General features: G+C 43.7%; 3 protein-coding genes across 4 annotated transcripts; all 3 read right to left on the bottom strand.

Annotated features, from left to right (window-relative positions):
• Positions 1-34: 34 nt before the first annotated feature.
• On the bottom strand, positions 35-7,378 carry acd (ACD shelterin complex subunit and telomerase recruitment factor). Its single transcript, XM_017725624.2, has 13 exons — positions 7,084-7,378; positions 6,888-7,009; positions 5,268-5,358; positions 4,970-5,049; positions 2,985-3,029; positions 2,811-2,857; positions 2,469-2,620; positions 2,310-2,388; positions 2,027-2,191; positions 1,822-1,926; positions 709-1,052; positions 537-613; positions 35-320 (listed from the first exon to the last, which is right to left on the bottom strand). Exons 1-13 carry the CDS (start codon positions 7,192-7,194, stop codon positions 197-199), a joined length of 1,542 nt encoding a protein of 513 aa, XP_017581113.1. The 5' UTR covers positions 7,195-7,378; the 3' UTR covers positions 35-196.
• Positions 7,379-9,303: 1,925 nt separating this feature from the next.
• On the bottom strand, positions 9,304-22,688 carry vrk3 (VRK serine/threonine kinase 3). 2 transcript variants are annotated; one of them, XM_017725611.2, is made up of 15 exons: positions 22,189-22,686; positions 19,433-19,555; positions 19,244-19,351; positions 18,674-18,781; positions 16,814-16,954; positions 16,543-16,598; positions 14,859-14,925; positions 14,609-14,690; positions 14,409-14,511; positions 12,148-12,240; positions 11,894-12,026; positions 10,523-10,643; positions 10,383-10,441; positions 10,114-10,249; positions 9,304-9,658 (listed from the first exon to the last, which is right to left on the bottom strand). In XM_017725611.2, the coding sequence occupies exons 1-15, from the start codon at positions 22,400-22,402 to the stop codon at positions 9,655-9,657; spliced, it is 1,548 nt and encodes a 515-aa protein (XP_017581100.1). In that variant the 5' UTR covers positions 22,403-22,686; the 3' UTR covers positions 9,304-9,654. The 2 variants fall into 2 exon arrangements, 1 of the variants encoding a protein (XP_017581100.1); XR_005131563.1 differs by lacking the exon at positions 10,383-10,441 and having other exon boundaries at positions 22,189-22,688.
• Positions 22,689-23,907: 1,219 nt separating this feature from the next.
• LOC108444425 (golgin subfamily A member 6-like protein 7) lies at positions 23,908-26,876 on the bottom strand. Its single transcript, XM_017725602.2, has 3 exons — positions 26,581-26,876; positions 24,816-25,307; positions 23,908-24,608 (listed from the first exon to the last, which is right to left on the bottom strand). The coding sequence occupies exons 1-3, from the start codon at positions 26,807-26,809 to the stop codon at positions 24,196-24,198; spliced, it is 1,134 nt and encodes a 377-aa protein (XP_017581091.1). The 5' UTR covers positions 26,810-26,876; the 3' UTR covers positions 23,908-24,195.
• Between the last annotated feature and the right edge of the window lie 957 nt (positions 26,877-27,833).

Raw genomic sequence — 27,833 nt, 5'->3', positions numbered from 1 at the left:
CCACCCTAAGCAGTCATCAAAGTCAAACAAATGCTCAGATTACAGCAAATTTTATTGCAAACAATACAGTAAAATTTAAACTAACCACACATGCTTAAAATATTTTAGAATAAGAAGAATTTATTTTCTATTTTCTATTTATTTTCTATAACAGTTTCAACGTGAAAAGACATCATTTCTGGTTATATTACAGTTTTCAGTTTGGAACACTCGGCCTTTGTGGCTCCACTTCTCTCTGCTCAGTTCTACCACTGGCAACAAGCATATGCTGAGGGGTCCCCAGGTAAGTCACCGCCCACTGCACCAGCTCCTCTGGGACCCTAAACACACACAGACGTACGTTCAGAAAACTCAACCTATACCATAATATATTATAGAACAAAGAACTAAAACAACACTATTGAATTCATAGAAATCTATTAATGTGTACATTTTAAGCTTATTCATAGCACTTGTGTTTTTGGGTTTCCCTTTCCACATTCAGGGGCCGTTTATTTGAATAAAAACGCAAACTGACGTGACTCGTCTTGACTTACGTGAACTGGCTGAGAGATCTGACAACTTGTGGGCAAGGTTCATACGTGTAGGAGAAACCACTGCCATCCGAATGAACCTGGGAGGGTACAGTGGAAGGGGACACGGTACAGGTAACGTTAAGTCAGCCCAGTGTAAACCTTCTGATATTATTTAGTTCATATCTACACCTACCCAGCCCTTTTTGGCAAGTGGGGACCCAGCAGGGCTTCTTCTGGCAGACGGGTCCTTTGGGGACATGTCTTGGGTGGGCAGGGCCGTGTTCTTTATTACCCACGTTGGTGGACTCACTTGCTGCTCTTGTTGGTCCTCGTGAGGTTGGTCTGAGGTGGTCTTTTCACTCAAGTCGGAGGAGCTGTGCAGAGATGGGCGTGGTCTCTGACAGGGCGTTATGCTACTCCCTGACTTCTCTTCTGTGCACGGATTGGAGGACTGAGCCTGGCTGCTTGTTGCCATGGGCAGAAGGCCCATAGTTAGCAGTGACTCCCTGTCCTTCTGCGAGAGGGGCTCTATACAGACTGAGTGTAATGAAAGGAGAAAACATTAGTGCTGTGAATATTTATTCTATAAAGCTTGATAACATAAAATAATAATGAGTTGCACGCTACACTTGAGAAACACTCAAGGACTCTATCCTGTTCAGTTTATCTATCAGTGTTTGTGAACAGTTCATTCTATTCAGTATAAATTCTTGCTCGAGTGTAACTTTACAGGAGAAGGAAAAAACCTGCTTTAATTTTAATGCAAGTCAATGGAACCAGAATTTTTTCCAAGTCATTTTGGGATGTTTCCTTTCATCCATTCATCGTGAAATTTACACATAATGTAAAAGACAACAGGCATTTTCAAATGATGTCAAAAACGGAAAAATTAAATAAACAAATAAACAAAAACGGAGATACAAGGTTTTCTTCCGACAGCGTTACCGTTTTATATATGCAGTACTGTGACGGCAGAGACCACCCTTTATTATTTAAATTGATTTACCTTAATTACAGGTTCATGTGTTCACTCTACATTACAGCTACCACTCTTTTCAGCAGACTTGCTTTCAGTTTTTCAAAGAAATTTGCAGGGATATTTTTCCCACATCTTCAAGGTTCAGTCTTAGAAGTGGGATGGATTTTCTGCTTCTCATGATCCTAGTAATACCAAACATGTTTGTACTTAATGGCCATTTTGAATAGAAATTAAATCTCTTTTACTCTTAACCTTAAACTCTAACGCCTCTGTTTGTATTATTGAACAGGAGTGTGTGTTGAATGACGTGAGTTAGAAGGAAATTACTCTCTGAGGAGGAGGATGGGGTTCCTAGCAGGTCAGGGGCAGAACAGAACATATCCCACGGGCTCACTTCCTCCCCACACTCTTCTCCTCTGTCACACCAGACCTCTGAGAAACCAGCGGGGAAAACACAATAACAGCACAATAAGCTCCCTGGAGCAGTATTTACTCTCCTCAGCATTTCCACATCACTGCTTGGCTCTCCTACCTGGTCTCGTGTGGTCCAGAGAGGGCTGTTCCAAATCAGATGGCCTATCAATAACTGTTGTGGGCGAGTCTCTTCCATGGTATTGTGCAGTGACTTGCTGGTTCATCGTTACATCTACATGAGGAGGCGCCAAGCCACTTGGAGTTTCACTCCCACTAGATGCACCTGGGCACAGGAACATTTAAGGGAAAAACACATGCATTGTGAGCCTCATAGACACGTCTGGTGGAATTCCCAAGGGATTTTAATAATAAGGAGCAATTAATTAGATGGCAGACAGTACCGGGATCAGCTGTCAACAGCTCCCTCTGCTCCTCTGGGATGAGGAGATGAGACACAGGAGCGCTGAAACACTCCTCACCCTGGAAAAAAGTACACACACATTTGTTTGGATGGTCTGCTGACAGCTGGTGCCACTTGGTAGCTATGGATACCGCCTTACCCTGCAACGAAGTCTTTCTCTGTGCCAGTGAGTAGGTGTGGTCACACCTGGATGACACCCAGTGGGTGTGGTTATTTTCTCTATTGCATCATTCAACATATCCATAATGATGTCATTGTGCCATGCCCCCATTAGGCACGAAAGAGGAAATCCTAGAGAACCACGAAGAACAAAACATTTCTTAACTGACCAGTTGTTTCCGTTTTGAGCCAATTGTTTGCATATAATGACTCAAAATACTGACCACAAGGCTACGCTCACATTTACTGACAAATACAAAAAGGTATAAGCGCTTCAGCAAGTACGCTTGATGGGTGAGTGTGTGAAGCTGTGATAACCAACCTGACTGCGAGTTCAGAGAGTTGCCTGAACTCTCCTTCATTAGCGATCTGAGGTGAAAATTGGAAATCACAATACATATCAATCAACGGCTGCTGCCTATCCAACACATTATTAGCTGGAAATCCTGCTGTGAAGGATTCAAACTCGCATGCTGGGCATAAAACACACACCTACCGCCACGTTTTTAGAATTTGTTGCTTGACTGACTGGAGCGTTGTGCTGAAACAAACAAAGACGCGTACTTCGTCAAGTCAAGCCTTCAAAACTTCACGCTTTATTATTTCTGTAATAAAGGTTGCATTAATCATAACGTAGCACTAATATTAATAAGAAGAGCGTGAAACTGGTTGATGCGTTTCGGAACAAAACCCCTTCAAATTCTTCCACCCCTGAGCCACAGACATACAGTGCTGTGTAAAAGTATTTGCCCCAACCTTTTATTCTTCTATGTCACATTTAAATGTTTCAGATCATCTGAATTTAATATAAAACAAAGACAACATGAGCAAACACGAAATGCAGCTTTTAAACAATCATTCTGTTTATTTAAGATAAAATCCTCAGTAAACCTACATCTCTGGCACGATGACCTTACCGCATGACGGGGCAGAGAGCGGGACACGGAGAACCCGCATCCTACCAATGTTTGCCCCAGTATCTCGGTGGGACTCCAGTCTTTGACTTTGACGCTCCAAAACCTTCATTTTATTTCTTTTGAGCCACTCAGAGGTGGACTAACCCAACTGAGCTAGGTCATTCACATTTTCGGCATTTGGCCGACGCTCTTATCCAGAGCGACGTACGGTTTGATCATTTTACACAGGTAGGTGGTGTTGGGAGTCTTGCCCAAGGACTCTTATTGGTGTAGTGTAGGGAGTTTGCCCAGGTGGGGGATTGAACCCCAGTCTACAGCGTAGAAGGCAGAGGCGTTAACCACCACACTATCCAGGTCACAAACTGACAGGCGAACATTTCCCTTCAGGATTTTCTGATAGAGAGCAGAATTCATGGTTCCATCAATTATGACAAGTCATACAAGACCTGCAGAAGCAAAGCAGCTCCAGACCATCACACCACCACCACCACCACCACGTTTGACCTGCTGGTATGATGTTCTTATAGTAGAATGCAGTGTTAGCTTTACGCCAGATCTAACAGGACCCACGTCTCCCAAAAGTTCAACCTCTGACTCATCAGTCCACAGAATATTACTCCCAAAGTCTTGGCAGTGGCCTGGACGTTTTTTGGCAAATTCAAGACTGACCTTTGTGTTCTTTCTGTTCTTTTTGGTCAGCAGTAGTTTGTGCCTTGCAACTCTCCTGTGGATGCCATTTCCGCCCAGAGTCTCTCTTATTGTGGAATCGTGGACACCGGCCTTAGCTGACACAACTGAGGCCAGCAGTTCTTTAGATGTTTATCTGGATTCTTTTCTGACCTCAAGGATTCATCAACTCACTCTTGTTAAATCATCAGTTGTCAGGTACTCTTAGGAAGGCGCACCACTGTCACATGTTTTCTCCATCTGTGGATAATAGCTCTCACTGTGGTTTACTGGAGTCCCAGAGCCTTAGCAATGGCTTTGTACCCTTTTCCAGGCTGGCAGAGTTCAATGACTTTGTTTTGCAGTCTTATCTAAATCCCATGACATCATGTGCCACTTTTTGAGACCTTCTAGCTGCTTCACAGGCTCTATTTAAATGTTTAGACTCCACAGGTCTGGTAGTAATCATGCCTGTGTGTTACTGGAGAAATTGGATCCAATAGTCAACTGAATTTAGTTAAAAGGTTCTTTTAGTAGCTTAGGGGCAGTAACTTTCTGACACAGGGCCAGGAAGGACTGAGCAGCAGTTTTCCTAAATGAAATGTCTTTACTTGGGTTGTTTTTGTCTAATATTAAAAGTAGTTTGATGATCTGAAACATTCAAACATTCAAGTGAGATAAATATGCAAAAACAGAAGAAACTGGGAAGGGAGCAAATACTTTTTTAAAGCACTGTGTATTTAAGACAAAACAGCAGCAATAAAATAAGACAATAAAAACAGCACATTTAGTAAATACTGACAAACTGTTTGGATGCTTCTATGTAAATTAAACTGAGGAAAAAAGTATATATTTGAAATATATATATTTAACTGCTATATATTATGAAATGCTTTACCAGCTAGGGGGGCGATAATGCTTGGTGACTCTGCCAATGGTGATGATCTGATTGATAGTCAGATAAAACTGACAAGACGTCTAAAACAGAAGAAAAAACAAGAACAAAAATGTGAAAGTTTGTGTACCAAGATAAACACAGAACAACTTTGTTGTACAGAAACTTTGCACTTTGTTATTTCTTCTATATTTTCTATCTTATGCATTAAAACTAACATGAAATACTGTCTGATTGTGCTTTATTTCTGTAAGTGTTCCACTCTGACTGCACACATTGACCTCAGCACTGGCTTTCCTACCAGTTCAGGGTCCATGTGGAAGTTCAGCTGGAATTCTCGCACAGACACTGTTGTGTTGTCCAGACCTGAAAAGGTCTCCCTCTCCTCCAATCTGACATGAAACACAGGGGTCATGGTTATAAAACGTCATCAGAAATTCAACAGCTGCCTTTCGTTTGAACAGCTGTCACACTCCAGACATTCTAGAGACGCTCTCTCTAACTTCGATTTGCCTCCGTCTCGCTTTCAGATACGATGCGTGATCAGCAGAGCTGGACGAAGAACACAGATCATGTACTTGAGTTAAAGTCGAGACCCCCAAGGTAAACATTCCTCCAGTAAAAGTAGAAGTTCCTCCTTTAGACCTCCACTGGAGTAAAAGTACTAAAGTATTTCCCTTCAAATGTACTTAAGTATAAAGTAAAAGTACTAAAAGAGTAATTCTGGCTCTGATGTCCTGTTATCATTTTTGACGTCTATTAAAATGATCAGAAGCACAAAACACTGAAGGTAAACAGTTTCCATCAGGGAGAACCGAGTGGCTCTGAAATCACTTTTTACACACAAGCAAAGTTTCAGTTTCAGATTTATTTACAACTTAGTTCCAAGTTTAAGTTGAATAAAAACTGGCTTTAAACTCAGGATCACAGATGAGCTCCTTTACTATGTTGATCTGTAGGCGTCTGTTCATAAACATAAACCAGCCCAAACTCATTTACTATAAAATGAAATGGTGTTTGTAGAAATTCAGAAAAAAGCCGCGTCAGTCTCGACTGCATATGTGGACATATTTCTATATTGAGCTCTATTTACACAAAGTTAGGTTAGTTCATCATTTATGTTGAACAGACTCTCCCAAAGTTTTACGCTGCTGCGCTGACGTTGAACCGCGTGCTGCGCTGGGTCGGTATGACCAACAGGTCAAAACCAGCTCAGAACAAAGTGACCGCTGGGCCCTGATTGGTGCTCTGGCTTTGCGCTTCTTTCGTTTTGACATGTTACGTTTTTATACACACAGAAACCAAAAGGAACCACAGATTTCTCAAAATGTATGAGGAAAAAGTCGGATATTAGACTCTGAAATGTAGTGGAGTGAAAGGAGAAAGTCGCCCAGAACGGAGAAACTTCAGTACAGATACACCAAAAATACTAAAGTACAGAAACTAATTACATTTACTCAGTTACTGTCCACCACTGGTCATCTGCTGCTGACAGAACGGCGCGAGCGCAACACACACAAGTTCTGGACATCTGGACTCATTACTGTGCAGTATCTACAGTTTCGGTGTGATATCAGCTGCATGTGTAAACTGGACACTTGTAGCTTCTCAATCCTGTTTTTATGGTTTATATTGTTCCGCTAACAGACGCCTTGTTTATTTATTTATTTCTATTGTTTATCTTATTTGCTGTATTTTGTATGACGCGCATCTTTGTCTACTTGCTGCTCTTCATCTGCTGTAACAATGCAAATTTCCCCCAGTGGCATAATAAAAGTCCCTCTTATCTTATCCTGTCTTAATTTGAAGAGCCAGGCTTTGAGCTGTTTGGAGTGATGACAGGTTCAAATTACCCGCAGGTCTCAGGTGTTTACTCAGCGGTGTCATAACACTTTAATAAGCGCGCGGGCCGGGTACTCACTCCTGTAAGCGTCTCCAGGCGGCTGCGCTGAGCACCGCGGGAATGAACACAGCTCGGTCGGACAGAAACAGCATGCAGGCGTCGCTCTCATCCGTCCGGACCGAGTCACTCAGGTCGCTGACCTAGACTCACAAAACACGATCATCTGAGAATCTGCCGTCAAACGCCAGCCAAGCCCTGTGGGCGACGACCTTACCCCCACCACATGCGCGGTCACGCGGATCTGCCTCTGGCCTCGGCCGCGGTTCTGTATCAGCCGCTCGATCCACGGCTCCGGTTCGACCTCAGCCCTGCGGTAGCGGCGCATGACGGGGCAGAGCGGGACACGGAGAACCCGCGCCGTAACGTTTCGCCCGCAGGGGCCGCAGCGCGGAATCTTAAACACACTTTTTCTGAAACTCTTCACCTTTATTCACTACCCCTGCTCACTCTCTCGAGCAGTGCACCCACGCCTTCACTCCGTTCAGCAACAGATCGGACGCCTCCACAGTTCCAGCTGGGGCATCAGTGCACCTTGGATGCCCCCTGCAGGCGGTTATAGGAACTGTACACACGCTTACAGCAGCTCGGTAACGTCGGGCTGATGTTGGATATTCAGCGAATATTCGCCTTTCGCCCCTCCTGTCGCTCACAAACAGCCTCTTAAAAACTCTGAAATAACATTTTCTAAACCCGGTAAAACGGACGAACTACAATCGTATCTTCCATTCCGCCAAGTACTTTTGATGAAAATAGCCGGAGTCAATGGCAAGGGACCGTCGGTAAAGGGCGGGTGCTGCTTAAAAACGTAAAACATTCAAAGAGCCTGCTGGGGTTATTTATGCAAAATTTAAACCTACTGAAATAGACAGATCAATAACTGACACTGACAAGTATACGTCTGACCTCATCTGACAAACATGCCACAACATTTAGATTGATAAAATATGCCTCGACTGAATTTTAAAGAATTTTTAAAATAAATAAACTGATACAGTGACACGTCCATATGACTTAGACGTCTAAAACCACTTGTAGTGTACAGAGACACGCCTGACACACATACTACAACCTTTAGTTTGGTCAAATATGCCTCGATTTCAGGTGTGGCCACTGATTTCTGTTTTTAAGGCACTTTCAGAAAATTATTATTATGCTAAAATTTTAAATTGTTTGAATTAAAAATTTGGTGGTACTGTTATCACACATTTTCTCCCATTTGGCTGATTGTATAGAATGTGGAACATTGGCTCCATGCAGACTTTGGAACGATGCTCTTCTTGATGAGGGAACAACACGGCAATGTGAGATGTGTGAAACAGTCGTGTAAAAAAAGTAGTTCAGGGAGATAAATATAAGATAATCCTTTATTATTATTAGTAGTAGTACCTTATGTTTATTATATGTACTGTATATGTACTGTAAAGTATTTTTAAAATAGAAACACTGCACAACTATTTTTAGTGTACTGTTAGCTTAGTGTTGTGTAAGTTGTGTTATCAGCTGTTCAGCAATTCATACCCCAAATTATATTTAATTCTGTACATGTTCGGATGCACTGATGACAGTTTGGACTTAATGTAGACCGGATGCACCTTTACCAGTTTTATTTCTTTGTTTTTTAAAGATGAATATATTTTTTTGTCGCATGGATGTGCCTCAGCAACACGTCATTCATGAATTAATAGTACAGACTACTGGACGTTGTACACACACACACACACACACCCCTTATCGAGTTTATAAGGGAGGAATAATTAATCATTGCTCGTATGTGGCGTAATTAAACTGTTATGATGTAAATGAAGTTATTTAGAGAGGCGAAAAATGTTGAATTCTGGTGAAGACCACAGAGTCAGTGGTGACGGGAATCGGGTGTCCAAAGTGTTCAAGGCCCCTGAAAGCCACTTCACATAAAGCTATTGCCTGAAATTACAAACACACTCCCTGATGCCCGAGACATGGATTTATGATAGCTTTATGACTTTGGACGAAAATAAATTATATACACTCAAAATTGACAGGTAGATAAAGGCTGTTGTAAGAACTAGTATGACCCCCCCCCCCCCCCCCCCTTCTTTTATCCCACATTTACCACTATATTTCCACTATTTAGTGTAAATATAAAACTCAGAAGACACAGGTGGATACAGGGACACACACAGGCTAAAAAGGCTAAAATTGTGTTTTATCCACCAAAACCCCTGGCAGATAATCACAAAGTCTGGGTCAGTTATCCGCTGCACATCCAACCATTTCACAAAATATGAACCACTTTGTTTATGATTGAATTATGCATAAACGTTGAAGAAGTTATGGAATTCCAATGAACCATCTTTTAATATGGTCAGAACATCTGACGCTCTTCAGGGGAAATTCTTGTGCTCTTTCAATATAAAAGCGCCAGTGATATAACCAATAATAACAGATTTCACAATTAGTTAAAAAATGGTTTAATTTCAAACGAACACACACACACATTAACTACCACGAACGGTGAGTGCGACTTAAAAAATGAGCACATGGTAAAACCGCATTAACTGGATGTTCAGAACTTTCAGCTTCTTTTCCCAAAAAAGGGAATCACATTAATGAGCCCTTGGGTGCAGCTTGTGGAGAACCAGGCAGTCGCTGTGGTAAAAACTTCAGAACACACCATTTTAAAACCAAACAAAACAGAAGTGGTCACCAGCGGAAAAGCTCCCTCTAAAAACAGTTTGATAGAAAATCCCCCGTGCGATGGTCAGATGCAAGCTTCATCCGGTTCATCCATTCACACCGTTTTCTTTCATCTGGGATAAAAACGTGATGGTAAAGAAGTGGTCAGAACCCGTTCTATAGAAAGTAGAGTATAGAAAACATACTCTGACCAGGGGCCTGTCTCACAAAGCAGGATTTATTTTCCTCATTTAAAAAAAAAAAAAGATCTATACACCTACGCAGCCAATCAGAACGCAACTCATTTATTTTATATATGCCTTAAAGGCACAGTAACAAAAACGGTCGGATTAATTCTAAGGGTTAAAGGACGTTTGGAAAATGGTCGGTACTAATTTTAATAAATAAAATCAAATGTTCTAGGTGGACCTCAGGGTGAAAAAACGCCAGATATTCATTATTTACCTTCCGTTGTGAAACAAGTTCGTTTTTGTGAAGGTGCAAGGTTGATGTGCGTCGTGAGGCAGGCCCCCCGTACAATACGACCTCCATCACTGCTCCTGGAGATTTGCGTGTGTTTGTACTTTACCTGAAAATCAGTGGTTCTCCCAGCGTCCCTCCCATCTTTTGCAAAGCCTCATTAAGCCCAGCTTTCAGGAGTGAGTAATCTGGCTTCTCAGTATAGTGCAGCCCCATTGCCTGAGACAAATAGCTCTGTAATACACCTGCAGACACACATGCACAGCATGAGAGCTTCACAGGCAATATACTCCATGTGGAGGCTGTAAATGACAACAGAACAGTGCGACACACCCATCACTGACAAAATTACAGCCATCAATTCAAACTCACACACACCTGAAACTCTCCTCTTTTTAAAACAGCTGCTCACTAGCCCAAGAACATCAGTCATATACCTGCTCAGACAGAAAGAACGCAGCTTACTAAGCAAAAGTGGACATAAAAACATGCTCTATAAATGAGTGACAGCGCATTACCTTTCCTTCTCAGCAGAGACAGCCGAGCTGGACTGAGTGGCGTCACTCCAGGGTAGAATGCCTGTGATCCAAGAAAGCAGACAGTAACCCAGAGACTGCAGATCGCTGCGGCGAGAAGGACCTGCATTCACATCAGAAAACACACCACAACAACGACCGAGCGTGAATAAAGGCCACGTGGCAATGACTGAAGTGTGAGGCAAGATCCGTTTGCTCAATGATGTCTCTCACGCCCTGCCATCCAAACAAGCATGATGCCAGTTTTTTGCTGCAACTTACTGCTGTCTATCCCGCCTCCCTGAGGCCGCCTTGCCTCGGTATTTCACAATTCAATACCACTGAAAGTGATACAGCTTGGAGTAAGTCCTCGTCAGATGTCTATCAGCGCACTGAACACGATGCCAACGCAAACTAAAGTACTGAGCCAAAGTCAAAGACCAGCCCTCATTTATTAAACGTCTGGTCAAAACAGCATTTTAAAACAAATTATTATAAGACTTATTTATGAGGAAATTTGATATAAATTGGGAAGACAAGCAAAAACAAGATTTTCCAAAACTGGAGCGTATAAAATGATTAAAAGATAAAATTGAAAATGGGACTAACAACTGTTTAAGACCGGGGAGACCACCAAAGCTTCAAGACCAGATAAACAGCACTTAAAGCTTACATTGTTGAGAGAGAGAGAAACATCAAGCTCCAATCTTACTTAAGATCCAAAAAAGGTCACAGGTGTTTAAGTCATTCCTTCCACTGTGAAAGGAAAACCCAACACTGAGTCTGAACGAATATGTAGCTGTCAAGAAATCATGAAGAACAGAAAACAGACAAAAAAAAAAAGGCAGAAGATTTGCAAATCAAAAAAGCCACCTACACATCCCGGAATGTGTTTGGGATTAGGTACTGTGAAACGTGTTACCAACTTCTAAGACTGAACTTGGGAGATGTGGAAAAATATCCTAGACATACTATTTAATACTTTTTAACTTTACATTAAAGAGGCAGTCATATGCAAATCCTTAAATCACCCTGGTCAAATTACATGCTTTGTTGGCTAGTTAACACCCTCTACAGGAACAAACATAAATACGACACTTTTCCACAAGCTTTTATTTATTTGCTGAGTTTAACACACCGGAAAAATTTAAACATAAGTGTGCCGTATCTCCCCCCCCCCCCCCCCCCTTATTTGACCAGGGGGACTTTTGTCTATGACTGTATGTTTACTGCTGTTTTACTGTGATGCTGTGAAATGAACAACATACCATAAAGGCCTTTTTGACTGGAAATTAAACAGGGTAGTCGCTGACTTTTGCACAGCACCGTACATGTTTAATCATTTTCACTGACTGGCTTGTTGGATCTGCTTACCAGCTCCCTTGTGTGAATCTAAGCTGATAAAGTTGAGGTTTCCCTGGTGGGGAGTACGGCTCCCTTCCCTGTACTCCACATGGTTTCCTCCAGGACAGAACCTAAATGCATGGCCAAAGCCAGACAAGAAGACCTAAAATACACACACATGCACAAATTATCTATATATATATATATTTTATATTTAAATAAAAATCTAATACCCTTGCACAGAGCGTAGCACTAAGCACAAATCGCACGTAGGGGATACTGACCTGCGAGTGTCCGACTGTGCTGATGTAGATGTTGCCAGCATGGATGTCTGCATGAGTATATTCACTTTCATGCACAAACTCCAGAGCGTCCAACTAAAACACATGCACTCATTAAAAATATGAACATTTGTCTAATTTCACTTCTAATTAGGTGTTCAATGAAACCGTTTCGTCATAATTTAATCAATTTCATCTCATTTGAGTTTTTATAATGTTTTAAACACGTTTTTAATTTCTATTCTTTACTTTTTTAATATCTCTGTACTTTCTCGTTTGGAAAACACTTAGACTGAAAGCAGCGTGTAAAAAGGTACCATATAAATAAACTTGCCTTGCCAAAACAAACTCTATCCAACCTAACTAGCCTAAAAATCCCAATATTTATACAGTTCTACTTTGGAAAAATTGAATGCATGGTGTTTACTTAATTATGTATTCCAATAAGAGCCAGTCTCAGCATGCAACTCTACTAAGTAAAGGTACTGAATATGTGCCCTTGAGAGCATCATCCACAGTGACGGTCTTTTTCCTGAGGGTGTGGAGAGAGAACAGATTTACTGATGACGTAAAGGCCCTGACTCTACACACTGCCCTCTCCGATCTGGACAAAAAGAACGCATATGTGAGCTCAGCATTCAAAACCGTCGTGCCCTTAAGGCTCGAAATTAAGCTTAGGGATCTGGGTCCACACAGTTCTCTGTGCAGCTGGATCCTGAACTTCTTGATGGGCCAATGCCAGATGGTAAGGATGGGCAACATCGCCTTCTCCTCACTGACCCTTAACACTGGTGCTCCTCGGGGATGTGTTCTCAGAAAGCAAAAGAAAGTGTACATCCCCATTACCATCAATGGAGCCACTGTAGAGAGGGTCAGCAGCTTCAAGTTCCTTGGTGTTCACATCACAGAGAATCTAACATGGTCAGATTACAACAGTGCCTTTTCCACCTCCTTCCATCTTCAGAATATTTTACACATGTCTTGTGTAGAACACTAACAGGCTTCAACACCACCTGCTATGGGAAAGCTCTGCAGAGGACAGCCCAGCACATCAATGGGTTCCAGCTCCCAAGCCACCTGGATTTATACACCAGCCGCTGCCCGAGGAAGGCCAGGAGCATCTCGTATAATCTGGTAAATTTCTATATCAATGTTCATATATATATATGCGCACACACACGCGCAGACACACACACACACACACACACACACTATTTCCAAAAATATTCACTCCCCCATCTAAATCACTGAATTCAGGTGTTCCAGTCTCTTCCATGGCCACAGGTGTATAAAGCCGAGCCCCTCGGCCTGCAGACTGCTTCTACAGACATTAGTGAAAGAATGGGTCGCTCTCAGGAGCTCAGTGAATTCCAGCGTGGTGCCGTGATCGGACGCCACCTGTGCAGCAAGTCCAGTCGGGAAATTTCCTCACTACTAAATATTCCACAGTCCACTGTCAGTGGGATTATAATAAAGTGGAAGCGATTGGGAACGACAGCAGCTCAGCCACGAAGTGGTCGGCCACGTAAAATGACAGTCTGCATTTGGCGGTTGCCAGGAGACGGTACTTGTCTGACTGCATTGTGCCGAGTGTAAAGTTTGGTGGAGGGGGGATCATGGTGTGGGGGTGTGTTTCAGGAGTTGGGCTCGGCCCCTTAGTTCCAGTGAGAGGAACGCTTAAAGCTTCAGCACCAAGAGATTTTGGACAATTTCACTCTCCCAACTTTGTGGGAACAGTTTGGGGACGGCCCCTTCCTGTTCCAACATGACTGCCCACCAGTGAACAAAGCAGGTCCATAAAGACGTGGATGAGCCAGTTTGGTGTGGAAGAACTTGACTGGCCTGCACAGAGTCCTGACCTCAACCCCATAGAACCCCTTTGGGATGAATTAGAGCGGAGACTGTGGGCCAGGCCTTCTCGTCCAACATCAGTGTCTGACCTCACAGATGTGTTACGGAAGAACGGTCAAAAATTCCCATAAACACTCCTAACCCTTGTGGAAAGCCTTCCCAGAAGAGCTGAAGCTGCTATAGCTGCAAAGGGTGGGCCGACATCATATTAAACCCCATGGATTAAGAATGGGATGTCACTCAATTTCATATGTGTGTGAAGCCAGACGAGCGAATACTTTTGGCAATATTGTGTGTGTGTGTGTGTGTATGCATATATGATAGATAGATAGATATTAGTATACGTGATTTGATTTTGATTTAAAAATGACACCAGTAATTCAGAAGCTCAAATAAAAAAAACAACAACATACTAATCGTAGCGCCAGCTGCAGAACTGCTTTCTCAGGCAGACACTTCAGCTCTGTGTCCATAACTGATTGCAGAGTTTGGCCCATGTCAGGAAAAATTAAAAATCTGCAGAGAAAATAAAAGGCAGACACAAACACTTACACAAGGGTTACACAACTTCTCATAGACACACACTATTTGACAAACACAGACATTCATAAACCTGTATGTGTCATGAAGACCAAAGCCCACACATGATGGAATTCCAAGAAAGTCCATACTGAGTTTCTTCATCCACTTCTCCACTGGAGAGAAACACACACACACACACACACACACACACACACACACACACACACACACACACACACACACACACACACACACACACACAGACAGAGAGACAGGCAGAGTACGGTGACAAGCCCAGATCCAGTTTATAAGCACAATGACCTACAGCATGGCAAACTGACCTGTGGCAGGTTTAGCAGCTCTTTGGAGGAAGTTCTGTTCATTAAACAGTTGTCCTTCTTTAGCACCCTGAGAAGGGGAAGACAGTATAAACACACACAAACCCTCTAGTATCAGAAACACACAGCTGTGCCGAAGTATTCAACTCCCTTAAAATTCATCAGATGTGTCTGGATTTCAAATGAGACTTATTAATTTAAAACAATTTATCCTCATAATTGATTAATTAACAGTGATATCGGTTTTACGTAAGAAAACATTGCGCCAAAAATGACTAACTGAAAAATGCTGTTTGCATACCTTAAACCTTACACCTTAAAGGTAATGAGAACAGAATGGCCATACGATTGGCCTTTACCTGCAAATCAATCAAAAAGTTCATCTTTTCTAGAGAAAAGACACAAAAGTCCCACTGATCAGACTGTGAATCTGACAAAGCTGTGAATATGAAGGTTAAAGACCAAGCTAAGGCAATCAATCAGAGATGCTGTTATATACATGCACTATAAAGAAAAACGCTATAAAATAGTTGTTTGGATTTAGTTGTTCTAAATGTTTGAATATCCTATTGAGTACTGTTAGATCGCTTATGAAGAAACGTACACTGCATTATACCACCCAGGCACAGCCTAGACAAGTCCCTCAAACCTCAGCGTGACGGAAGCCACAGAGAGGCCACCAATCACTCTGAAGGAGCTAAAGACATCAGCTAGACTTCAGTTCAGTAAAAGCACTCATCAATATCAAGAGGACAACATACAGCTGGCCTGAATGGGGGGGGTGCCTAGAAAGAAGCCATTACTGAAGAAAAAACACATCAAAGCAAGTCTGGAGTCTGCCCGGTAAAATGAGGCATAGCGGTGGTCAGATGAGACAAAAAACAAGCTTTTTGGCCAAAATTCAAAACTCTGTGTGTGGCGCAAACACTGCTCATTCCTCAAACATACGGGTTGAATGAGTGCATGGCTCAAAATACAAGGAGACACTGCGAGAAAATGTGAATCAGTCTGCTAGAAACCTAAAGCTTCAGAGAAAATGAATCTTTCAGCAGAACAGTGACCCCAAGCCCAAAGCAACTCAGGAGTGGTTGAACAACAAACAGGTGAATGTTCTGAGGTGAAGTCCAGTCCACTGAAGAATCTATAGTACTATTTGACAACTGCAGCCCACAAGCATCATCCGACCAATCTGAACAACCTGGAGCCAATTTGCCAGGAAGAATGGGAGAAAACATCTTCCAAACAGTGTGCAAAGGTGGTCGAAACTTACCCAGCAGACTTAAAGCTGTTTTACAGCAAAAGATGGTCAAGCACCTTCAATGTCAATATACTTGCACAGTACAAACTCTTAGAAAGCTGGGGTCGGTCCGTGGGGTCAGAGCACAGAGTAAGCCTTGATATAAAGCCCCCAGAGCAGAGAAGGTTAAATGACTCACTGAAGAGCCCTCAAGATTTAGCAGACCTGGGTATTGAACCCACAACCCTGGGATCAATGTTTTTAAAGATCTGACCATTAATATATTTTATCTTTTATTTTTAAATTTACTTTAAGAGCATACTGGTTTGAAACATAGAGAGAGCAATCTGCGCAAATGTGAATTGATCTGATGACTTAAGGGGGTTTGAACACTTTTGCAAGACACTGTATATTACATATTATATAATGTCTCATGTTAGGGGTACTTGCCAGTCTCAAAATGTGCTTCCAGGCCTCAGAGCTGGTTCCCAGACTGACCTGTTGCACTACAGAGAACTTCATGGGTTTAGATATTTGTGACACTCATAACCAAATTGCTGCATATGAGAAAAATGCACTCTTCATTTATGGCCTTTCCCATGTTCTCTGTCCCAAGCGAAGTTTATGAAGTTGGGATGTGTTATTATTCAGAGCACTCTTTTAGGCTATACAGAAAACAGTGCACTTTATAATGCAGTTCAAGACTAGATGAAGACTGTACCTCCATAAGTAAGCTCCACGTCTGTCTGAAACAATAGTTTCACCAGCTTCCATTTCTTTCCGGACTGGTCACAAAATTCCACCCCTTCCTGCACAGGCTCCACGACACACAGTCGCTTGGCCCTCTTTGCTTTGCCTTTCGCTGAAAAAAAACACAAATAACACACTAAGGAATATCGGTGCAACGATGCACCGGGACACTGCGTAACCACAAGCCAAAACTGTGACAATGTGCATTATGGAAATGTGACGATGCATAATGAAGAATGGACACTGTTTATTTAGCTATTTAATGCAATTGCATAGTTTGAACACCAACGTTTGCAAATGATCAGCACCAATCAGCAATCCACTCCAGCACTCGTTAATACTCGATGGGTTCTCCAGAGTTTACACCACAAGGCCACTAAAGAGCATCAAGGCCCACAGGGAATTTTTTTGCCTAAAAATTACTATTTATTTTTTTTGTTTCTCAACTTCAAAATAATCATCTAAAAAATAGCTTTAAAAACACTGCCTCCCCTTTAGTACTGGCACAATGTTCACCAGAAAGCGCTGGTCCAGTGGTTGAGAAACACATCGTTTTTCTTGAAGATACTGTAAGAACACTGATTCGTGAACCCACTATTCTTAATCAAGTCAAATTGTGGGCGGAGCCCCATTTACCTGTACTCAGCTAATGTTAAAAACCTTAAGAAGTACACAAAAAATATCATGGTTAGAAACATGATTGGCGTGCGGCACTAAGTAAAAAAAAACGATCACTACACCAGCCCCTTGACCATTTTACAAAAAGTAATGGTTATGGACTGTTTGGGGAGCGTCAAAATCTCCAAGATATATGACCTTTTGGTAGGTAGGTCCTCAGAGTCTTCTGTAAAGAAGCTAGAGGCATGCGTAGAGAACCTGCATGAATCACTATTCCACAACATCTGGGGTTCTTCCATTTGTTATTTTTTGAGGACAGACTTAGCCCATATAATGGAAGCTCTGGAGATATACTGTATAAGTAACCCTCTGCAAAATTCATCAGCAGCTTTTTATTTTTCAGCATTTGTACACTGATGCAAGGTGTACTTGTACCCTGCTACGATCCTCAACATTTTTTGGTTGGTGCATTGTGGGGCAGTCGTGGGCTGGAGGTTAGGGAAGCAGTCGTGGGCTGGAGGTTAGGGAAGCAGTCGTGGGCTGGAGGTTAGGGAAGCAGTCGTGGGCTGGAGGTTAGGGAAGCAGTCGTGGGCTGGAGGTTAGGGAACCAGCCCTGTGACCGGAAGTTTGCTGGTTCGATCCCCTTGCCTGACAGTCTGTGACTAAAGTGCCCTTGAGTGAGGCCCCTAACCCCCAATTGCTCCCCAGGCGCTGTGGACAGGGCTGCCCACTGCTCCGGGCAAGTGTGCTCACTGCTCCCTAGTGTGTGTGTTCACTAGTGTGCATGTATGTGGGTGTTTCACTGCACGGATGGGTTAAATGCAGAGGTCTAATTTCACAGTGTGCAAAAACAGTGACAAATGGTTCTAATTCTATTCTATACCCACCACACACACACACACACACACACACACACACACACACAAATACTGTAGGTTGACCATCATTACACCACTATTTGAGAGGACAGCAAAACTCCTTAAAAGGGGCTTTAATGCATTACAATCACACTCTGACTGCTCGTTTATGTCGTTTTGAAATTGTGTCAAATTTTACAACATTTGTAACTAATAAAAAATAAATTTTTAAAAGCGTTAGCAACAGGATTTCTGGCATTCAGTCAGTGACTATTAGGCAGCGTATCACCCGATGTTAAAATAATTCTTTAACTGATTTTATACAAAGCTAATATGGAATCTTTTTTATTGCCAACCTGAGGGGGGAGTTTGGGCTGGGGGTAAAGACACTTTCTGCAGCTCTGCCTCCTCTTGCACCTTGGGGGATGCCTTTCGTTTCCGAGGTGACGTCAAAGACTTCTGACCTAAAGGAAAAAAATAAACTTAAGAACAAGCTTTTATAGTGGGTATCTAATGAATAACCAGTTAATGGCAACTCCTTTGCGCAGCATGTTGCACAACTTTGAACAGTGTTTACACTATTTTGGATACTTGGAATCTGGTGCATGTAAGCTGTTTCCAAGTCTGTTTTTCCTGGATTTAGGTTTGTCACGAGCCATTACACTGAGCTGAAACCAGGACACAACCTGTGTATGCTGTGTAGGATTTGGTGCTTCAGGTGTATTAGCAGGGCAGAGGAGGCACTCCACGCTCATCAACATGGGAATCTGTGATGCAGCTTTGAGGAGCACTGTATACAGCAGTGTTTGGGGGTATTTTTGGATGAGAGGGGGTAAATAAGATCTTCTGTGAGTCTGGATTTCAATTCATTTTTAATAACCGTGATGCAAGGCAAACTCAATTACTAATTTATTTCGTGTTCCCACCTGAAGGAGAAGTCTGGGCTGATGAAGAGGACACCTCCTTTGGCTCTTCCTCTTCTTGCACCTTCGGGGATGCTTTTCGCTTCCGAGGCGATGTCAGAGCCCTCCGGTCTGAAGGAAAAACAAACTTAAGGGTAAACTTTCTGATGGAAACCCACTGAAAATTCTGTTATTTGTGATTCTTTAATTAACCTGTGTGTTTTACAGCTTTTGGTGGGGTTGCTGGACTGCTTGTCATCTTAGTGGCTGTTTGGCGTGTAGACCGAAAGATCGGTGAGCGGGTCAACGATGAACTGGCCGAAGCCTCAACAGCACCTAAACAGAAAGAAGAGCCCAAGTGTAAATGTAACCAAGACCTCTCCTCGCCTGTTAATGATTCTAAATCAAATCAAATTTATTTGTAGCGCTTTTTACAACGGATGCGGTCACAACGCAGCTTTACAGAATTCCAGTAAAGACAGAGTTTTAACAGGACTGTAAGAATGTACAAAACCCCCCCGGTGGGCAAGCCAGGGGCAACAGTGGCAAGGAGAACCTCCCTCAGAACTGAGGAAGAAACCTTGGGAGGAACCAGGCTCACCAGGGGGGACCCGTCCTCCTCTGGTCAAACTACCTACAAGTGATTATACTACTAATATTAACAGCAGTAATATTGATATTAGGAATATCTAGGAGTCATCATGAGAACATCAGTGTAGGGTGGGCAGCTAGTCTAAGGCAGGTGGTGGTAGTTGGGGCATGGGCAGCTGGTCTGAAGTGGGCAGCAGGAGGGCTCAGCAGTCAGTCGTCCTTCAGTGTCCGGCCGGACATGTGGGTGATTGTATACTCAGAAAGAAAACAGGGAGAGGGAATTAGTTTTATTCTGTCTATTTGTACATAAACAGGGAATGTAAACATTTCCAGAGTGAGGCTAACGACTCCAGCAGATCTGACTATGACAGCTTAACTAACAGGAGAGAACCAGAAGGACACACAGACACGGCAGCACTCTGAGACAGTCTGGCGTCCCTCGGCTCCACTGTCCACAAACCTGAGTGACCGCGTGCGAGCAGCGGGACGACAGCACCAGCGTCTCAGTTTACTATAATTCCCTGTGTCCATGGACCCCTGGATCTGCTGCCTTTATCTAGGGGGAACATTAGCTACCAAAAGCTAAACTGAACAAGTGAGTTTTCAGCCTAGTCTTAAAGATTGAGACTGTGTCTGAGTCCCGAACAGTTTCTGGAAGATCATTCCAGAGTTTGGGGGCTTTATAAGAAAAAGCTTCCCCCAGCTGCAGCCTTAGGAATTCTGGGAACTATTAATAAGCCAGCGCTCTGGGATCTGAGTGGTCGTGATGGCTCATAATGAGAAACAAGGTCTTGCAGGTACTCAGGAGCGAGACCATGTAGGGCTTTATAAGTCAATAAAAGGATTTTATAATCAATACGGAATTTAACAGGCAGCCGATGAAGTGATGATGGCGCTGGACTGATATGATCAGATGTTCTAGTTTTAGTGAGGACCCTGGCTGCGGCGTTTTGGACTAGTTGGAGTTTGTTTAAATTCCTGCTCGTACATCCTGACAGTAGCGCGTTACAGTAGTCTAGCCTGGAAGTAATAAAGGCGTGTACTAGTGTTTCTGCATCACGCAGGGTCAGGGCATTTCTGATCTTGGCGATGTTGTGAAGATGTAGAAAAGCTGTCCTAGTGATGCCGCCTATGTGTTGATCGAATGATAAATCTGAATCTATTATAACGCCGAGATTTTTTGCTGCTGATCCAGGTGCGGCTGGAAAGTCGGCGAGATTTAAGATTAAATCTGGTGATTTACTTCTGGCTAATTTTGGACCCAGAAGGAGAACCTCTGTTTTGTTACTGTTTAATAGGAGGAAGTTACGTGACATCCAGCCTTTCACGTCTTTTACACAGTCCTGCATTTTCTTTAACCTGTATTGGTCATCAGGCTTGGCTGATATGTACAGTTGAGTATCGTCTGCATAACAATGAAAGTTTACGCCATGGTTACTTATAACTGTGCCTAACGGTAACATGTATAGTGTAAATAGTAATGGTCCTAATATAGACCCCTGCGGAACTCCACATCTCACTTTTGAATAAGTGGAAGATAAATTGTTTACCCTAACGAACTGATAACGTTCTGATAGGTAAGATCTGAACCATGATAGGGCCGTCCCTGTGACTCCAACCATGTTTTCTAACCTTTCTAGGAGAATATTGTGGTCTATTGTATCGAAAGCTGCGCTGAGGTCAAGTAGCACTAAGAGAGATATGTAGCCTTGATCAGAGGCAAGAAGAAGATCATTAGTTATCTTAACTAGAGCGTCTCAGTGCTGTGGTGTGGCCTGAATCCAGACTGGAATTTTTCATATATATGGTCCTTGTGTAGATATGAACTAAGTTGTTGGGCCACAGCTTTTTCTAAGATCTTAGATATAAACGGTAAGTTAGAAACAGGCCTGTAATTAGACAAAACGGCGACATCAAGATTTGGTTTCTTGATCAGAGGTTTGATAACTGCTAGTGTAAAAGCTTTGGGAACATGGCCCAGACTAAGGGACGAGTTTACTATAGTTGAGATTGGGTTTATAATAACTGGCAGGACTTCTTTGAGTAATTTTGAGGGAATTGCATCGAGTGTGCAGGTTGTGCGATTTGCAGAAGAGATAATCTTCTCTAGCTCCAGCTGTGGGAGGGGGTGAAAGGTTTCCAGGCTCTTTTCTACAGCTGTGTTTTGTTCTATATCAGCCAAGTGAGGGGTTTGAATTTGATCCTGTGGGTTGAATAGAGACTGAGCTCACTGCAGATCTATAGGACCGGCTTCCAAAGCACCATTTCACTTTCTACAAATCGCCCCTGGCTCAGTGTTTCTCAGACACTGTAACTGACTGGTTTTCCTATCTTCTCGATCACAGGGGAGGCCTGGCCGTCTGTGTTTCAGTATTTACCTGCACTGCCGCTGAGAGCTGACAGTACCGAGTGTGGGCCAGGAGGAAGGCTGTGTAAGCTGCCATGAGGAACTGGATCGGACACCACTGCAGCCTCTGCGTCCGCAGTTCCAGCCGAGTTAACCAGGCAGGGGAGCTTCTCCCCGCAACACGGACAGAACTTGAACCCAGACTGGACTTTAGAGCCACAGTGCGGGCAGTAATGCAGCAGCATGCTCGACCCGATCCAGCCACGCAGGAGCTGATGGCCTGTTCGCCTTCCGCAGCAGACCGCGCCTATAAAGGAGACTCAAACGGCGACTCCTGACCAGGGGGAGTCGGACAGTTGGACCACTTCCCTTCACAGTCACCCGTCTTTCTCGTCGGCACAACTTAACAGTCCAAAAACTATCGGAGAAGCAGGAATAACGCTACTAGCCAACTTAGCTAATCGATGCTCTGGCATGTCACGTGACACCGCAACGGCGGCTGGCGAGGCCCAATGTTGTGAAGCACGTGGTCTCTGAGGCCAGGCAGGTTATAAACCTGCATGACGCTTTAATCCCAACACTGGACTCCCAACCTGCACGGACGCGGAGTCTGACCACATTACACACACATAAAGGGGCCCGAGTCCGCGGTGGGTCGTGTTCCTCTGAATGAAGACTATTTAACAGAGGAAGAACGGACAGACAGACAGACAGACAGACATGTAGATAGACAGGCAGACATATAGACAGACATGTAGATAAACAGACAGGCAGAGACAGACATATAGATAGACAGAGAGAGACAGACATATAGATAGACAGAGAGAGACAGACAGGCAGGCATGTAGACAGACACACATGTAGACAGAGAGGCAGACATGTAGACAGGCAGACATGTAGACAAATAGACATGTAGATAGACACATAGGCAGAGACAGACATGTAGATAGACAGGCAGACATATAGACAGACATATAGATAGACAGAGAGAGACAGACAGGCAGGCATGTAGACAGACACACATGTAGACAGAGAGGGAGACATGTATATAGACATGTAGACAGACAGGCAGACATGTAGACAGACAGACAGACATGTAGATAGACAGGCAGACATGTAGACAGACAGACACTTATTGGAAGCCTGTGTGGTTGGTTAGTGTAGTGGGTAACACCTCTGCTTTCTATGCTGTAGACTGGGGTTCAGTGCCCCGCCCGGGTAAACACCCTACACTATACCAGTAAGACTCCTTGGGCAAGACTCCTAACACCACCTTGGCCTCCCTGTGTAAAAAGTCGCTCTGGAGAAGAGCAGGCTTCCATTTACAGCATTTGGCAGTTTTCAGGGATCCTTTTCTTCCTTCTAAAAATCTTTTAGTGGGTAAATAAGGAACGTGAGTTTACGAGTGATGGGTGAAGATGCATTAATCTCACTGGTATTAGTTTTATTCTTCATTACTGGCGAAGGGGCTACAGCTTCAGAAAATCAGGTGTGGCTGTCACTGTTGTATTTCAGACAAGTTTAAAACTGTGTCTAAATGCTGCACTGTAATTAAAAGCTTCCCACGAGTCAGTCATTACATAAAAACACTACAACCTCTCTCCTTAGAAAATTAGAGTGATATGCCTTGAATAAATGAAATGCAGTGTCGCATCTTTCTGGTTCCCATAAAATGGCCTTTGGTTACTTTGAACACATGACATGGATTTAGCTGCCACTACTTTCTGAAAGAATTACTCGTTGACAAGAATGTGTGATAACATTGTATTGAGAAATGAGTTACACTGATTATTTACAATGAGTTTGTTAAAAACACAACCCAAAATTCATCCTTTACATTGAACACCCTCTCCCAACAACTTCTTAACTTCTCGTTTTAACATGGATTATTATTTAAAGAAGAAAAATGCAGCAAAGTGATGAAATCTTATCAGCTACTATCACTAAAGTTACCCCCCCCCCCCACCCACCAACCCACCAATAAAAAATATGAAATCTGTTTTTGTTACCACAGAGATGCGTCAACTTTATACATCAATTAACAGTTGTAAAACTCAGACACTTGGCCCTGTATGTGTCTGTCTCCATGAATCTCTTTCTCTGCAGCCAGCACCTGCCTCAGTCTCTCCAGCTCCTCCCTCTCTCTCCGAAACTCCTCTTTCGCCTTATACAGATCCTCCCTCTCCTTATTCAACTCTTCCCTCTCCTTCTGGAGCTCCAGTTTGGTGCTCTCCAGCTCCTCTTTTTCTCTCTTCAGTCTGTGATGTTCATCCTCCTGTTCACGTTTCTGATTCTGGAGCGCGCGCCTCTCTGCTTCTAACTCTCGGATCTGCTGCATTAATTCCCTCTGTTGCTGTAAACTTCGGCCCTCCTCCTGCTGTACGCGCCTCAATGCTTCAGTCAGCTCCCGCTCCCGCTCCAGTATTTTACGGCCATCGGACCAATCGACACCTGATGGTGAAAGGCAAGACGTGAGAAACCATAAAAATGCAGAAATAAGGACAATATATTAAAGTTTGTGTGTCTATAACTACGGGATTTATCCGTTTAAAAGAGTAGACTAGTTCAGACTGTCTTTCTTTTTCAATTCAGGTTAGAACCAAAAGTACATAAAGTAAAAATAAGGGAAATGAATGCTGCAACACAACTAAGCTGTACCTGAATATTTGTCAGCGATGCTGCTGTTAAGCGGCGACTGGACATTACGATTTGATGACACAGTACGACTTTTAGCAGGACTTGGGGGGCAGTAATCTGGATCCTCGGGTTTGCGTTTCGTGGGCCGTTTCTGAGGATGCTCTTCTAGCTGTGCATACTCAGTAGGATGCTTATTCTGCAGGTGCCTGATGAGGTTGCTGGTGCTACTCTGGTGCTGAATCTTCTCCATGCAGAGCAAACACAAAGCCTTCTTCTCCTGATCCACCTTCCGGTAGTGCACCCACACCGCACTCCACTTGCGAGTGGTGGGTGTAAGTGGCACTGGGCTGCCCTCCTGTGCACCTTTACCCTCTCCTTCACATCCAGACACCTCCCCCTCCGTTGTTCCTTCTCCTGCAGCAGCACACAGGATTCCCCTTATGGCTCCGTCCATCTCAACCTCACCCACCTCGTTCTGCACCTCTACCTGTTGCTCATCCATCATTACTGTAACTAAGCAAAGAGAGGGGGAAAAAAAATTAGTGACCAGTAAAAGCAACAGCCTCCAATTAAATCAGACGAGTCGTTAGGGACTGCAGTTTATTTATAGGTTTCGCCTCAGAAGCACAGAAAGTGACCGCCGAGCTATAAACGTGTAACAAACCACCGTCACAGACGAACGCCCAGGAAGACAATCGAGACAGCACGGTAACTTCGTCGATCACTGTAACTCGCTTTCCTACGGCCCTCCAGTTAAACGAATCAATCGTCTTCCGTACATCCAGATCTCCGCAGCCAGGGTTCTGACCTCCACCAAGCGCTCGGCTCGGCTCACTCCTGTTCTCCCACGGCTGCGCTGGCTTCCTATTTGTTCTAGGATCAAGTACAAAATCCTTCTTCTTACCTTCAAGGCTTTCCGTGGTCCGTCATTCCTTTCTGATCTCATTTCTCTACACTGTCCCTCTCGTGCTCTCCGATCTTCTAATGCTGGACTCCTCACACTTACCTCAACTAGACTTTCTACTATGGGTGGTCTACTAGATCTTTCAGCGCTGCCGCCCCCCGAACTCTGGAATTCTCTACCTTCCACTCTTCGGAATTGCTCTTCTCCGTCTTCCTTCAAATCCCTGCTAGAAACCTTCCAGTTTTCCTCTCTGCGGTGTGAATTTTGTTTGTTTTGGGTTTTTTCTCCCCTCTATGATGCTGATGCTGATGTAAAGCATCCTTGGGTTTGTGAAAGGCGCTATATAAATTAAACTTATTATTATTTATTATTATTAACCATCCAAAAACTCAGTTTTAATCACAACACGAATGTTTAAAGCATAAACACTATAAAATGTGCAAAAAAAAAAAAAAAAACTTACAGTAATACCTGCCGTATCATATCGTACGTAACGTGTAATTCTGCTAAGCTAACGCAAAGTCAAACGAGCGAACATTCGATTCGATTGTTCTTAAGAATCGATTCGTTCCATTCACTGCCGAATCGAATCGGTACCTGCGGATCAGTCCTGCTGGGACTGATCATCCCTGGCGTTGTCTAGCCTCCGCTCCTCGGCAGCGGGCCGTTCTAGCTTTTGTGCTAATCGTCGCGCTATTTGCGCCAATCTTGGCGCCAATAATTAGCTTAGCCTGCTGCTAACCCACCACGGACAGGCCGGGAGCCCAGCCGGCGCGTCAGATTCACGCAGCACCGCCAGGGATTTCTCCACGCTATCAAACGCCGAAAGGGCTCGGTTAGGAAGCGGCGGCCGGTCAGCGGTGAAACGCAAACAGCGCAAACCTTCTACGCAGCCGTTGTTGTTGTTGTTGTTGGCCGCTGCTTTCACGGCGGTGGCTTTCCTCTTGTCCAGGGCGGAGAAGTCGTTCGGGTGTTTCGCGCGTAAATGGCGCAGCATGTTCGTCGTGTGACCAAAATACAGAACCGTCTTCATGCAGAGGAGACATAGCACCCGTTTGTCGTCCTCAGCCTGGAAAAAAGACCACACTATACTTCGTTTTCGTGCCGCCATTTCTGAGTTGGTTTTGTTCTGAATACTTTACGGTCCTGCTTTACCGCCCCCTTCAGGGCCGGCGGACTGTGGGGTGCTCGGCCACAGCAGCGCCTCAGCACCATATGAGGGCGTTTCTGTGGTGTAGACACGCCCCTGGCGTGACGTCATGGGCTTTGGAGTAAAAGCCAGAGTAACGAGGCCGCTGTGAATAAATTCGTAAGATTTAGAGATTAAAGTGGTAAAAGCGCGATATTTGGCGCGCTGTATACTAATAAAGAGCGTTTGGTCCAGGCTGCTGCTGCTGGGCGGGAGCGACGGGGAGGCTGAGTGCTTGTTTATGGGTTACTTTAATGTGCTAATTATCATCCAGATATTCTCTAAATATTACGACTTTATTCTCAAGGTCTACTGTTTTAATGTTATTACCGTGCCAGCGCGTTCATTATAGACTGTGGTGTCGGGAGGTTTTGCTGTTACGTTAACATTTCACTGACACCTTCAGACTTGCCAACCTTGCCAGAGTAGCCGCTGCTGAATAAAGACCATTAGGATTAAAAAATAAAATCACTCATAAAATCATTTCTTTACATTATCAACCCATCAAGAAAAGCCAAAAACACATTACAAACCACCAAGAACCAACAGAAACTCTTAATGGTTTCTATGTTCTTATTAGGGACATTGCAGTCGTGGGCTGGAGGTCAGGAAACCAGCCTCATGACTGGAAGGTCACCGGTTCGATCCCCAGAGCCGACAACACATGACTGAGGTGTCCTTGAGCAAGACACCTAACCCCCACCTGCTCCCCGGGCGCTGCGGATTGGGCTGCCCACCGCTCCGGGCAAGTGTGCTCACTGCCCCCTAGTGTGTGTGTATTCACTAGTGTGTACGTGGTGTTTCACTTCACGGATGGGTTAAATGTGGAGGTGAAATTTCCCCATTTTGGGACTAATAAGGGTCACTTAACCTTATAATCCATTATTACACGATAATTTAAATGACGGCTGGTGTGCAGCAGATCGCGTAGTACTGCTGAAAAACA

Source organism: Pygocentrus nattereri, chromosome 15 (genome assembly GCF_015220715.1).
Source record: "Pygocentrus nattereri isolate fPygNat1 chromosome 15, fPygNat1.pri, whole genome shotgun sequence".
Classification (NCBI taxonomy): domain Eukaryota; kingdom Metazoa; phylum Chordata; class Actinopteri; order Characiformes; family Serrasalmidae; genus Pygocentrus; species Pygocentrus nattereri.
Note: the sequence above shows the minus strand (reverse complement) of the source record. Positions and strands in the feature narration are given on the sequence as shown.

Bases quoted from the DNA above. Each gene is read 5' to 3' on its own strand.
- vrk3 (XM_017725611.2), bottom strand. From the start codon at position 22,402: ATGCTGCTGCATTACTGCCCGCACTGTGGCTCTAAAGTCCAGTCTGGG. The intron at 14,926-16,542 runs GCAAGTACCCCT...TCCCCTTCTCAG, and splicing joins GGAAGCACATTTTGAGACTG to GGTGCTAAAGAAGGACAACT. The intron at 12,027-12,147 runs GTCAGTATCCCC...TGTGTATTTTAG, and splicing joins GCACAGTCGGACACTCGCAG to GTCTTCTTGTCTGGCTTTGG.
- LOC108444425 (XM_017725602.2), bottom strand. From the start codon at position 26,809: ATGGCGGCACGAAAACGAAGTATAGTGTGGTCTTTTTTCCAGGCTGAG. The intron at 25,308-26,580 runs GTTTGCGCTGTT...CTCTTTGCTTAG, and splicing joins CAACAACGGCTGCGTAGAAG to TTACAGTAATGATGGATGAG. The intron at 24,609-24,815 runs GTACAGCTTAGT...TTTCACCATCAG, and splicing joins CATCGCTGACAAATATTCAG to GTGTCGATTGGTCCGATGGC.
- acd (XM_017725624.2), bottom strand. From the start codon at position 7,194: ATGCGCCGCTACCGCAGGGCTGAGGTCGAACCGGAGCCGTGGATCGAG. The intron at 2,621-2,810 runs GTTGGTTATCAC...GTGGTTCTCTAG, and splicing joins CTCTCTGAACTCGCAGTCAG to GATTTCCTCTTTCGTGCCTA. The intron at 2,389-2,468 runs GTAAGGCGGTAT...ACTTTTTTCCAG, and splicing joins GAGAAAGACTTCGTTGCAGG to GGTGAGGAGTGTTTCAGCGC.